The sequence below is a fragment of the Belonocnema kinseyi genome, chromosome 5, assembly GCF_010883055.1.
Source record: "Belonocnema kinseyi isolate 2016_QV_RU_SX_M_011 chromosome 5, B_treatae_v1, whole genome shotgun sequence".
Classification (NCBI taxonomy): Eukaryota; Metazoa; Arthropoda; class Insecta; order Hymenoptera; family Cynipidae; genus Belonocnema; species Belonocnema kinseyi.
In genome coordinates, this window is record NC_046661.1 from 68,359,954 (window position 1) to 68,373,320 (window position 13,367).

The window sequence follows — 13,367 nt, forward strand, 5'->3', positions numbered from 1 at the left end:
AATTTGGTATATTAGACTAATCTTAGGTATCATAAAATCAGGTCTCTGAAAAAAACAGTTTTCTATGGTTCTGAGACTTTTACATTTTTTTGATTTTTCTCAAGATATGAAAAACACGAACTTCAATGAAAAGAATCTGAGAATTGCGGAACATAATTGTTACAGTAATATTTATTGTGAATCAATTTTTTCTGTCTGTCGATTCTCATCAATTTATGAAAATGATTGCATTTCAGTAATCCAGGGTATATTTTTACAGAGAAAATTTTCTACATCTCTAATGTTTCAAATTTGAATATTATGCATAAAAATTTGAATTGATCTCTTTTTTCCAACTTCTTCAACGAAATTATCCACAGGAAAATTCACTTTTGAAACTGGGAACAGTAACTTTCCCATGAATTATTCTCCAGAAAAAGAATCCATCATTTATTAACAATCAACCATACTTTACAATTGGTGAGAAGCAATATTTAAAAAAATTCAGATTCCATACAGCACTTGTTAAAATGAATGTTTTTGTTATGAGTGTACCATTTCTCAACTAAAATTGATGTTTTATCAGAAAGGGTATCGTCATTAATATTATGTCGATATCCTTAAAAACATAAAAAAACTTTATTTCAAGGATCTGGTTTTTGGCACGATAACAATCTACTTCTAAATGTCAAGGTATATAAATAATAATAATAATAACACAAATAAAATAAGCATAGCATGGGCCAAGTACTTTATCTTAGTAAGCACGTTCTACAAATTTTGTATTAACCGACATAACTACTATAAAATCGTTAATGTATCAAAGTAAATGTATAGTTATATCAACAAATGAAAATTTATAGAAAGATTCTATGCTTTGTCAAAGTAGTTGGCCGAACGCACTTAAATTGTTAATGTATGCTGAAAAATTACCGCATTTGATTAATTAAATAATATTTGAATACATGCACAATAAGTAATTGGTCCACTCAAATGTAACCACAAATTAAAATACATGCATTAAAATTGAATTACATTTATTGGAAGTTTGTTTCATTCATGTAACTGAAAATTAAAGTACATCAATTAAAATTTAAATACATGTATTGGAAGTTTTTTCCACTCATGTAACTGAAAATTAATGTACACGTACATGAAATTCAAGACACCTTCAACTAACTTTTCAATGCACGATAAATTAAATTTAATGTACGTGAGTGGAAAAAACTTCCAATACATGTGCATTGAAATTCAGTCAGATTTTTCTAACAGTGTAGTTCATCATCGAAAAGGGCTTAAAGGAACTCCATAGTTCGTATCCAGCCCCTTGACCTGCTCGTTGGGGGCATATTGTTCCGCCCGAGTCGAGTCCCGACAGTACAGTCTTCTACAAGCTACAATGCTACAGCGAACATGGATGCGAACCGTAGAGCAAGCAGTATCAGGTGCAATTAGAAAGAGAGGCATTAGAAAGAGAGAGAAGAGATTCGAACAATTTTAAGATCAGACTTCAAGTGTCGAGCAAAGTAGTGTTAACATTTGATCAATTTTAACTTCAGACTTGTAGTTTTTATAAGATTCAATTTTTCTCTGAGTCCTGAAAAAAGTAAAAAGTAACAGATAAAAAAAAACATGGGTGAGAAAAATAAAAAAAATCCTTCGTTAAAAAAATTTGTTGCCATGAAAAAGGCCGATTTTATGTCCCGAAAAGGTCAAATTATCTATAAGTACATGCTCTAGTCCCTCATTGAGGATAAAGTATTTGACTGCTTCCAAAAGGCTCAAAAAAAGTTCATCGTTGTTGGTGTACACATTTCTCCAAACATACTCAACTAAAAAATATTTAGTCCGGCTGACATTTTTCCGAGGCGCCTGCGTAAGTCCCACATACCCTTGAATGACACGTTGAAGTATTTTAGCATCGCGGGATTCAACGTACGTCATGAAGCCCTTTTTCGAGGTATTATCAATACCACCGACAATCTATCTCGTACACCTTTTCAACAAATAAAATAATTATATGGAAAAGAATGTTTATATTGCTTAAAAAATGCTCTGCACTTCAAATCTGAATTTAAAATTGGTCAAATTTTAACACTACTTTGCTGTGAACTGTCTCTTCTTTCTCTTTCTCATTGCACCTGCTTCTATTTGCTCCATGGTTCGCATCCATGTTCACTGTGGCACTGTAGCTTGAAGAATACTGTACTGACTCGACTCGGGCGGAACAATAGGCCACCAACGAGCAGGTCCAGGGGCTGGATACGAACTATGGAGTCCCTTTAAGCCTCTAAAAGACTATTCAGAGGCAGTCTTCTCTCACTTTTTCATGAGGTTGCTGGGTGTCATTAGGTATAGGTGTTTGCATTGCGCAATAGAGGAAGGCTTGGATCCCATTAGCGGTTGGAGTTTGAATGTCATTACAAGTGAGTGCTTGAGCACCATCGACATATGGAACATAGATGCCGCTGGAAGCTGGGGCGTGCCGGAATTTTAAATCATTTCCGGTTTTTTCGAGCAGTTCTATGTCGAAATGTACGCCAAAAAAGACAAAATTTTTTAATTCAACTAGAAAATTGTATATTATTAGTGTATAAGTTATAATTATAAATAAGTACCATGAAAAAATTCATCAATTAAAAAAAAAGTTAATAATTTGAAGAAAAATTCAAAAAGGGAGAGTCGGGTTAGTGACGGCCAACTATTGTAAATAACACTTCCCGCCCGGTACATGATGAATAAAAAAGATTCATTATATGACCGTCGCATCACTCATAAAAGGACCTCTAAAAGAACCTTGAAAATGACCAAAATCTCTCTGACTATCTCTAAAACTAAATCATTCAAATCGAACCTGCAGATAGTCTCAAACTGGCCAAGCTATTTCGCCTAAGAATACTCTGAGATTTCTATCGGTAGGGTGTACTGTAAATTTCATTCTAAAAAAATATATTAATATTATTTCATATTATGTCTATAATCGCTTTGTGAAATCTGTTATAAACAAAAAAATAAATAAGAATGGGTAGGCCTTCTAATTTATTCATAAGTTATCTGAGAGAGTACTATCATCGAATATTCTTTTTTGATGGGATTTAATAGAGTTTCCATGCATTTTTCATGGAAGATAGTATTTGATACACGTAGGGACCGGGACTTTGCACTCGTGGAATGTTCCTGTTTCCCTAGCATCCATCTTAATTTTTTTTTGTTCTTGCACAGAATTTCGGTGAACTAATATTTTATCGCGAACATGTTTAAGTAATAGAATGATTGAAAAAAAAAATTATTTTAAAGTTTTATGAAAATCGAATCCACCTGATTTAAAAAGATAATAGACACACTCTTGTAATTGCAATTGTTTCTTCTGAACGCTTGAACTTAGCTGAAGTCGTCGCAAGAGACAAAATTGCTTGTCAGGGTTAAACACACACTTGAACCTAGCTGTTCATGCACATGCAACTTCAATTCCCTGTTGTACTCAAAATATACATCAGACTCACACCCGACGTCGGTTGATACACAAGGACGGCACAGATAAATATTACTCATAACTATTTTATTATTCGGAAATATCATTTATTTAATTTCAAATTTATGTGGACCTTTAATTTTCGTGCTCGAAAGTCTAAGGTCCAGAGGGCGTGATTTGGTAGATCAGTCGAAAACAAATACACGGCATGAGCAATCTCCCGCCTTATCTCTGGTGGTGCAATAATGTTTTAGAAATGTATATTAGTGAATTGCTTAGTGACAATTAAATTGAAAGGTTTACTGTCCAGGAATCAACAATCAACATAGCATAAGCGCAAGAACTTGCAGACAAAGTGCATCAACTGTGCTTGTTTACCGACTATGTCACACGACCTATGTCACACAGCTCTGGTCTACGGTAACACGTTGTACGTGGCTTTCAGAGCGTGCCATTTTGCAGAGGAGCCTCAAGTACAGTTCTGATTTTGTGCATACGGACTGGTGTAACATTGCAGTGCACACTGTACACTATAGATAGAGTGAGTGACGAAACTTCATCGGTCTGGCGGTAGACAGCCACTACGAGTGGTTCACCTTTACTCGAAAATTCTGCCGTCCAAACAAGAAAAGTACCCTGTCAACCTAATCGAAATTGGGATGGCAGGTGACTCATCCAAAATGTAGTTATGACTTCTCCTGTTTTACGGCAGAATTCCTTCTTCACGAGCTGTCATGTCATTCCATAACACGATATGTGTATCTGTTGCGTCGCGTCTTGAAATAAATTCGTAAACATTTTCTCTTTTTCACAATATGTTTCTCAATAGCAAGAAAATATTAATAGCATATGCAACACTATTATGAATCTAAAAAAGCCGGGTGCAGATAAAATCAATCCTAATGTAATAAAACCGCCATGAGGCTTGGAAAAAAGTGGACAAAATTTGACGAAAAGTATATAAAGTACTGGGCTATGAAGACTTGCTGCAATGACTCCATCGATAATTTCGAGTCTCTCGTCTTTAAAAGTGAAAACGCTCCAATTCATCAGGGTCTTTCAACCTAAATAATTGGCCTATCTTTACGGGTCTAGAAACTATGTAAATTTTAGTCTTTCAGGTGAGCTTGCTCAATTAATCGCCAATATCTCGACTAGCGCTGAGAATTTCGAGAGGGCATGGAAGACTTTGTTGTCTAAATACGAAAATAATAGAGTCTTAATAAATAGTCAGTTAGCCAAACTCTCCGATTCATCAGTAATATCTAGAGATAGTTTATCAGAGTTACGTTCATTGTTGAAAAAATTCAGTGAGGCTGCGAAAGCATTGGTTTCTTTTAAGTGTCCAACTGATCAATGGGATGATCTTTTTGTCTACATGCCCTTTCAGCGTTTCAACACGAATCAAGCGTTATTATTTGCACCTCCAAGGAATTATCATTCTTCGAAGTCAGAAAAACCAGCAGGTTTCAAGTCTCATAATGCCAACGTCGACAAATTAAAGGTTTTTTTTTGCTCAGAAAACACTTCTTGTTCCAATGTCAGAAACTCAAGTAGAAAACTTCAAACCAACCCCAGGAGTTCGTTGAATCTAAGTAATTTTGTTTAAACTGCTTAAACCGACATCGCGCCTCAGGTTGTCATTCAATAAAACGGTGACATGAGTGTTCCGGGAAGCGTCATTCAATGCTTCATGGGTGATGCTTTGATGAAGACTAATGCCCTTATCGCTCGATAAGCCACCATCTATCGAGCAAACGACACCACTCTTAATTCCGAGTGGCATCACCTGCGAGGCTTAGTTCTGGTTAATGACTGTATGACTAGGATTGGCCTTCCTGCTAAAATCAGATGTCTTATTCTGGAACGATTAAGGAAACAAACAGAAGATACGCCGACAGCTCAGAAGACGATATTTGGCTGTATTATAACCGACCAAATTTGAGCACCAGGCCACAGTTTGGCGCCAACAGCAACGAGGCAGGCGGTATATTCGGGATTTTAGATTTAATCACGACTGTGAGTACGTTTGGTTTTATTATTATTCAGTGGATTTCACGTGATTCGCTTCTTACCTATACTGCCTTAGTTTAAGGTGACACTGATACATACATTTTATATTCTAACGCAGTTTGTTGGACACACCCCTGTCAGTATTCAGTAGGCAATTGTTCTCAGCACTTCAGAGACTTCTGTGTGTTATTTTCTTCTTGTTTGTCTCTTAATCCTATGAAGTTTATATTCATAGTAAAACCAATTTTAATACAAAGTACAGATTCATCTTCATTGTGTCTCATCAGCCTATTCTAATTTACTAAGATACGTTCTTTTCAGTGCTATTCGAAATATTTATCTTCATGTAGTTAGTTAGTAGCAAGGGTAACGCTAATTATAACGCATAACGCGACGCATGTTCGACTTTTCTCATATAGGATAAACGTAAATCGTGTAAATAACGAAACCTTTTGTGTATAGCCTGGGAGCTTACGACAGTTCTATAGACGTCATTTTAGTACTTGAGAAAATTTCAGTTTTTCTTAGTAAAAAGTACAAAACACGTTGACTGGCTAATGGCTGTTAGTAAGTTTTGCAATAATTTATTGTTAAACAGGTCAAACTTCAAAGTGAAAAAACTTCATTTTAGTACTCTTGATATCTTCCGGAGGATATTATTTAGGTGCGAACAACTAATAAAATTTTGACTGGAAACTTCTCAGTGGTGCCAAAGTTGACTGACCTTTGTCAAACATATAACAAATGACAGGATAATAATTAAAAAATCTTAGTATCCCTAAAACCCACTATGGATTACTTTTTAGGCGTTCAAAAGAAAGAAGATCGACTGCATTTTTGATGCCGATAGTAGTGTAACAACATCCCAGGCTAGTGAAGATACTATCTACTTTTTAAGACATTGCACATGATTCATAGTTTTATATTAAATTTCATTGTCCTTAAACGCTGAAAGTTTAGCTCAATACTTACGAACTCAATTCCTCGTTTCCAAGGTGTTTCAGGATATCAACGGCAGATATTCCTATCGTCAGGCCGTCAATATTAAGCATACACGGATCTGGCATAGAATGAAGATTTGGATTTTGCAATGACCTAGGCAAATAGTATTGCGGAGTTGGATAAACTGGTTCATGATGAGCATCTCGATAGGACGCTACAATTACTACTTGAGTACATTTCCTGTAAATAATTATATTATATTTGCTAACTACAGAATTTAGTAAATAAAAAAATGATGATCACTTCAAACAGTATGTTGAATTACAAGGGATGAAACACAGCGATTGCAACGAGAGTGAAGTTTGCTGCCCGAGCGAAGCAAGGGCTCCCTTCACACGAGTTGCAATCGTTGTGTTATATTCCTAGTAATGCATATTAATTTTCATAGCAAATCTATTGAAAATTCGAGTTGAGGTACCTGTAGACCCCACCTACCAACGTGTCTACTCTAGAGCTAAAAAAAATGTTTCAACCCTAGGGATGTAAACACAGTATTTCAGCCCGCATCGTATTTCGCGACTTTACATACTATTGTAGAAAAATTAAATTTGTATTTGCATTTATCAAGAAAATATATAATAAAAAAGTGAGTTTCTTTAAAATTCAGATTGAGGAACAGTTTTCAGGTATTTACTAAATGACTTTAAGCTTTCATTATAATCGGGTTTCATCGTATATCAAAAAAATGTAATGACTTTTGGCATATAGTACATTATGCACACCCGTAATGAAGAAAAAGAACTAATAAGGAATAAAACACTTGTGCATCGCACAACTCTCTCTAGCGTTCGTGGGACCATGTGGCTGGTGGTAGGGCTTAATTGTCTCATCGAACTATAGACCTGGAATAGGTGAACCAGAGAGGCTGCATAAAGAGGTTAAGCTCCAGGGGCTAATAAAAAGGTTCCTTGAACATCTCGGCGCGCCATCTTAAATCAAGGCAGGGACGCGACAGTTTCAAATCAGGTGACACACAAGAAACTAATAAAAACAATGAGGCCTCTGATCCAGGACCCTCATCCAACCCACCGCCAAAGGTGGGCGGCTCTTCAGGGGCCGGTCCACCAGGAGTGGCCCAGACTTCTGACATCGATGATAACAATCTTGTTGCTAGGGTAAAAGAACAGCGAATGGGGCTCTGCGTAATGAAGAGGAACCGTAGTGGTGCACAGAGAAGTAGAGCCCGCTTGGCGCGGCTTGCAAATAGCAGCCGAAGCACCTCACAAGGGGCCATGACGCCATGGCGAAAGTTGCCATTGAGTTGGGTTATCCTGAAGCCTGTCTAACTCCCGAGGAATAGGACAGGCTGAGGGAAAAATTCTCTAAACAGATTGATGAGTTACCCCGAAGAAAGCGCAGCCTAGATTCAATGATATCTTTGTCAAGTAGAGGTCCATTGCAGTGAAGGTTGCGTATATCTGGTAGCGTACCTGGAGATCAAGGGTACGCAGAATCTATAAAGGTAGAACGGTTTATTCGAACAGAAAGAGACCCGGACCGGAGGGGAAGAGCTCGAGGTTAACGACCCGATCTAAGAGCAGAGTGGGTTACCTTCCAGGTGACCCCTCTAGGCGCCGTAGGAAGCAGACAGGGCTTGCCCTAATCCAAAAACACTGGTTATACCGGGAAAGGATTAAAGGCTTGGCCGAGCGTGACTCCATATATAAGAAAGCGCGCGAAAATTAACCGAGCACAAGCATAGCCTTCAAAGGTATGGATGCGACTATGGTTCCTAAACTCTTATCCAGACACTAGGGAAGGTGGAAGATCTGATTCCGCACTGATAGGAGAACAGGATTCCTCTGTTGGTAGGCTCTGATGCAAACTTTCACCATAAAGTATGTGGAGATTTTCACGAAAGCTATAAAATCTACTTATGAAAGTAAATGTCGACCTTCAAAAGTCCGAGAGGCTGAGAAGGCACTGGTGGAATGGGAAACTCGAAGAGCTTCGCAGGGAAACTAGATGGAGGTGCAGACGTGCCAGTACTGGCAAACCAAAGGTACTATGAACCTCGTTTATGATGATGAGGTATAAATATAGGAGTGCAATACGTAAGGCAAAGCATGAAAGCTGAACCAAATTTTGCACTGACATCGAGAAAGGAGTAGAGGCAGCTAAACTGGATAACGTGCTTTCTCGAAATCCGGATGCTATTCTCAGCACTTTGAAATTGCCCGGCGGGTTATACTCAGTCTGCCGGCGATACCTTGGCTCACTTGATTAAGACACATTTCTTGGGCTTTACAAAGCTAGGAGAAGAGGAGACGACACTTCCGAGACAATCAAAGTCGCATGTAGCCTAACTGGGTCCGAAACGACGGCTGGCCAACGAGATTGTTAACTCAGCCATGGTTAGATGGGCCCTGAAGTCCTCCAATCCTTATAAGTCTCCCGGTCCGAATGGCATATATCCAGTCTTCTTACAGAGGACTGGTGAAATCATCATAGGGCCGATTGTGAGACTTGCTAGGGCTAGCCGGACGTTGGGTTATGTTCCAACGGCATGGAGGGGTGCGAGAGTAGTATTCATTCCAAAAGCAGGCAGGATCGGTTATACTGCACCCGAAGATTTCCGTCCCATTAGCCTCATACCTTTTCTACTAAAAACAGTGGAAAGAGCCGTGGACAGATATATCCGCGATAAGGTCTTTTCAAGTAGGCCACTTCACAAGTAAACATGCCTATAGGGCTGGTCACTCGGTTGAGACGGCCCTAAGCAAAGCAGTTACCCTAATCAAAGGTCAACTGAAGCAGAAGGGCCTCGCGATTGGAACCTTTATGGATATCGAAGGAGCCTCTAACTACACCTCTGGAGAGGTGATCAGAGCGGCCATTATCGCACACGGTGTTCCTGTTGCAGTCATGGGCTGGACCGGCCACATGTTGGCCAATAGGAACCTAACTACGACTAATGGTGATACCACTTTATGTGGAACCGTTGAATCGGGATGTTCGCATGGAGGTTTTTTTATCGCCCTTGCTGCGGTGCCTAGTAGCGGATGATGAGCTTCATCTGCTCACGATTCAGGGCCACCACGTTATAGGCTATTCGAACGATATACTGGTTTTCGTGCACGGCCAGCATCCCCAAGCGCTCTTCGGAGTAATGCAGCAAGCAATAAGAATACTAAATTTATGGTGTAAGAAGACTAGACTATCAGTCAATCCAAGTAAGACGGATGCAGTTGTATTCACTAGAATGTACAAGTGGGAAACTACGCGTACATCGAAACTGGCTGCATAACAACTGGAAATCAAAGGACGAGCTAATTATCTAATAGTTATTCTGGATAAGAAGCTGTCATGGAACGAGCACCTGGAAAAAAGGGCAAGAAGCTATTTTCGACTTTTCGGCTCTGTAGGAGATCCGTAGGGAAAACCTGGGGCTTGCAACCGGAGACACTTTTGTGGATCTACATAGAGATCCTTCAACCCAGGCTAACCTATGCGGCGGTGGTCTGGTAGAGCAGGTTCGAACTGTCTACTGTGAAGTCTCGACCGGAAAGGATAGGGGAATGATTCTGAGAAGCATCACTGGTGCCTCGAAATCGACACCCAAGATGGCTCTAGGGGCACTAATAGGCTTGGGGTCCCTCCATCTCACCATTAAGGCTTCAGGAACAAGGAGAACACAGGAACCAGTGTATATCGTAGAAGGAATGAAATGGGCTTCGCAATACCGATAGGGTCCTACGCCACAGTTTTACAATCAGAGATTGTGGCTATGCTCCAGTGCGCCTATAATGCAAAGCAGTATGGCAATAAAAAAAATTGTATCTGCACAGACAGCATGGCTGCTATAATAGCCCTGAATAGAATAACGACTGCGTCGCTACTAGTGTGGGAGTACTTTGAGGCAGTGAATAAGCTAGCGTCATAAAACCGAGTCGATCTGCTCTCGATCCCTGGACACAGCGGCATCAAGGGAAATGAGATATGGGACAGACTAACAAAGCTAGTAGCAAGAGAAAATTTTATTGGCTGCCGACAGGCTAAAACACTCTTGGGCTCAAAGCTAAACTAACACCGAGCGAAGGAATTACTCAAGGTCGGGAGGAATGAAGTCAAGGACCTAACAGAAATATACATAGGGCAAGGAAACCTCCGGTATCACACACATGAGATAAGGCTTGAAGAAGGTCCCCTCTGTCATCTGTGCGTAAAGGATAATGTGACTTCTACTAATAGCACGTATGACGTATTTCATGAATGACCCCTGAGGAGCAGGATCGAGGGCTGGAGTGTCTCCAGTGATGAGTCTCTCTCGTACCACAAATATATATTGTTCCGATTAGCCCTAGGAAAACCGGCGGTTTCAAACATACAAATGTAAGAATATATAAACATGACGATTAGCGGGGCTTTTGCGAAGATCCAAAAAACATTCCGGACAGAGCGACGCTTCACAAGTTCCTGGCAAGAACAACCGGAAACTCGCCTCGGGCTCATTAAGCTTAATGACCGTGCGTTTCTCCAAGACGGTGAAACTACGCTGAACCACTTGTGGAAGTTCACTTCCCGGGTTTTCAGGAAACTCAAACCGACAGAGAAGTATAAGGTTCGAGCCAAGAGAGGGAGAAGGCCGACTGGAATTTCGCCGCCAATGTCGTTGTTTCCAAGACGATTAAATGGGCCGTTGGATTCTTCTGTCCCTTGAAATCATGAGGGGCAGATGGCGTCTATCCAGCGCTCTTAAAAAAGGTAATGAATTTCGTCCCCCCGCCCCTGTACAAAATAATTTGGGAAAGCGTTGTTCTGAAATACGTCCCATCGGCATGGAAGGATGGCAGAGTGGCCTTGAATCCCAAACCTGATAGGGAAGACTACACTGCTGCTAAAAAATTCCGATCAACCAGATTAACGTCCTTCATCCTTAAGACACTGAAGAGGCTGATCGAGAGATATATCAGGGATGAGGTGCTTTTAGCCTCCACGATGCATGGCGATCAGCACGCCTTTGAGGCATGCTGTTCGGTAGAAAGTTCGCTCCTTGCTGTCGTGACAAAATTCGAGCAACAGCTGGAACAGGGAGGTTATACTGTGGACACCTTCATAGATGCCCAGAGGGGGGGGGGGGTGGCCTGTCGCCCTTTTGTGATGTATTGTAGTAGATGGCATTCTTCGTGTGAAGAATAAGAAGTGGTATTACACAGAGGGATACGCTGATGACTGGTCATTTTCACGAGAAAGTACAAAGTGTCGACAGTTGACATTTCCGCATTTTGTGGTAGGAGGCTGACGGAGGCTACGGATGAAACTTATAACGATTCAGAAAGGGCTGCGACAAATACAATTTCTAGCGTTTAGGGGTTTTACAGAAGCAGTGAGGGCTACGCCCATATTGGCGACACTAATCACGCTCGGTGAATGGGCTCACGCGATGAGCCGTCTAGAAAAAGCAAATAAATATAAAATAAGGGACTAGACACACTAGGATCACGAGTGACATCACACTGCCAATTCTAGAAGTGATTATTTAAGTACTCCCAGGCAATGGGCGTATTTTTTTCTATCTATTGGTGCCTTAAGTGCTTTTCGTGTCGGTTACATCACATTCACAATTTGAAACATGGCAAAAACTACTAAAGAAATCTGTAGGACAGCTCTAGTAAGAATAGACAACATGCCAAAAGTCAGCCACACATTATATATTATATAAGACTCTTCGACAATTAAAACATGAAAAAGTTTGTCGGCTAGTAGGGAAATATCCATAAATATTTTCTTTTTTATTATTTTTTTACAAGTATCTATCTCCAATTATTTAATATATTTAATGTTTCTGAAGTTTATTTCTAATAGAAAATAGTGTGCGTGGGATTTAGAGAATGTATAGACATAAGTTTATGTATTCAAACTTAATGCATAATTGAAATAACTGCATATTAATTGAAAAACTGTTATTATATTTAAATGAATCCTTACCCTTTTAAACTTTCCATTACGGTACGAATTGTTTTATCGAATAAGTCTTGACAAGTACGATGATTTAGTACGCATCCAATTTGTGGATGCGTATACTCAACGAAAGGACCAATTAAAATAAGAATATGAGGTTCTTCCTCCTTTATTCGATCCAAAAGGTTGATCAGAGGTTCATAACTCAAATCATCGATTGTCGTGAACGGTCCAGCCGCAATCATTATATTAATATCATTTTTTAATTTAGGATCATCTGAAGGTAAAGCATATCCATTAGAAAAGACGTTCTTCGCTTCCAAAAGGTTTCCCGTTATATTTGTACCTTCAACTGCTAAAATCTGACCGGGAAAAATCGAATATTCTGCAACTTTACTTAAATCCACAGGTACGACGTTCGACTTGATCTTCATATTTCCAATCACATCACGATAGGGGAAAATACCTTCCAATTCTGTTGAAACTTTGTTGAGCTTCCCTTGCATGTCGCAGCGAACCCGACCCCAAGTTACGAAATTTGTTTGAAAAACTTTTTTCACGTCCGACGTACATATTAACGTATCATCCTGGATTTTACTCCACTTTTTGCAAACCTTTTTCCCTAATTTCATGCAAGCGACAGCTCGTTGGGCGGCTGCATCAGTGATTACGTCAAACATGTACCCTGTACAGTTTGGAACGTGGGGATCATCAGTTCGGTTTATTGTAACACGAACATGCTTCTCGTTTTTCCATGATTTTATTTTGTCTCCATAAGAAACTAATACTTTACCAGGTCCTGATTTTATTGAGGAACGACTTGGAGTGCTTCTGTAAAACCCAGAAAAGATCAGATTAATAAAAAATAGATCAAGCATTGACAGGCCTATTTATCATGAAATCCATTTTTATCATATTTTGAATGATGAAAAAAAGTGGAGATTAGAGAAAAAATTAGGAGTCATTTTTCTAATACCTTTTGAACCTTTTTCAACATTTC

At 39.4% G+C, this 13,367-nt stretch overlaps 1 protein-coding gene across 3 annotated transcripts in view; it reads right to left on the bottom strand.

Moving 5' to 3' along the window:
- LOC117173046 (DNA polymerase alpha subunit B) overlaps window positions 1–13,367 on the bottom strand; it is a 159,008-nt gene that overhangs the window by 10,817 nt on the left and 134,824 nt on the right. For 2 of the 3 annotated variants that reach the window (XM_033361417.1, XM_033361419.1), the window contains 2 exons: window positions 12,395–13,198; window positions 6,437–6,646 (listed from right to left, as the gene is read on the bottom strand). In XM_033361417.1, the coding sequence (XP_033217308.1) occupies window positions 6,437–6,646; window positions 12,395–13,198 (1,014 nt within the window). The remainder of the gene's footprint in view (window positions 1–6,436; window positions 6,647–12,394; window positions 13,199–13,367) is intronic. The other variant, XM_033361418.1, reaches the window with a different exon arrangement.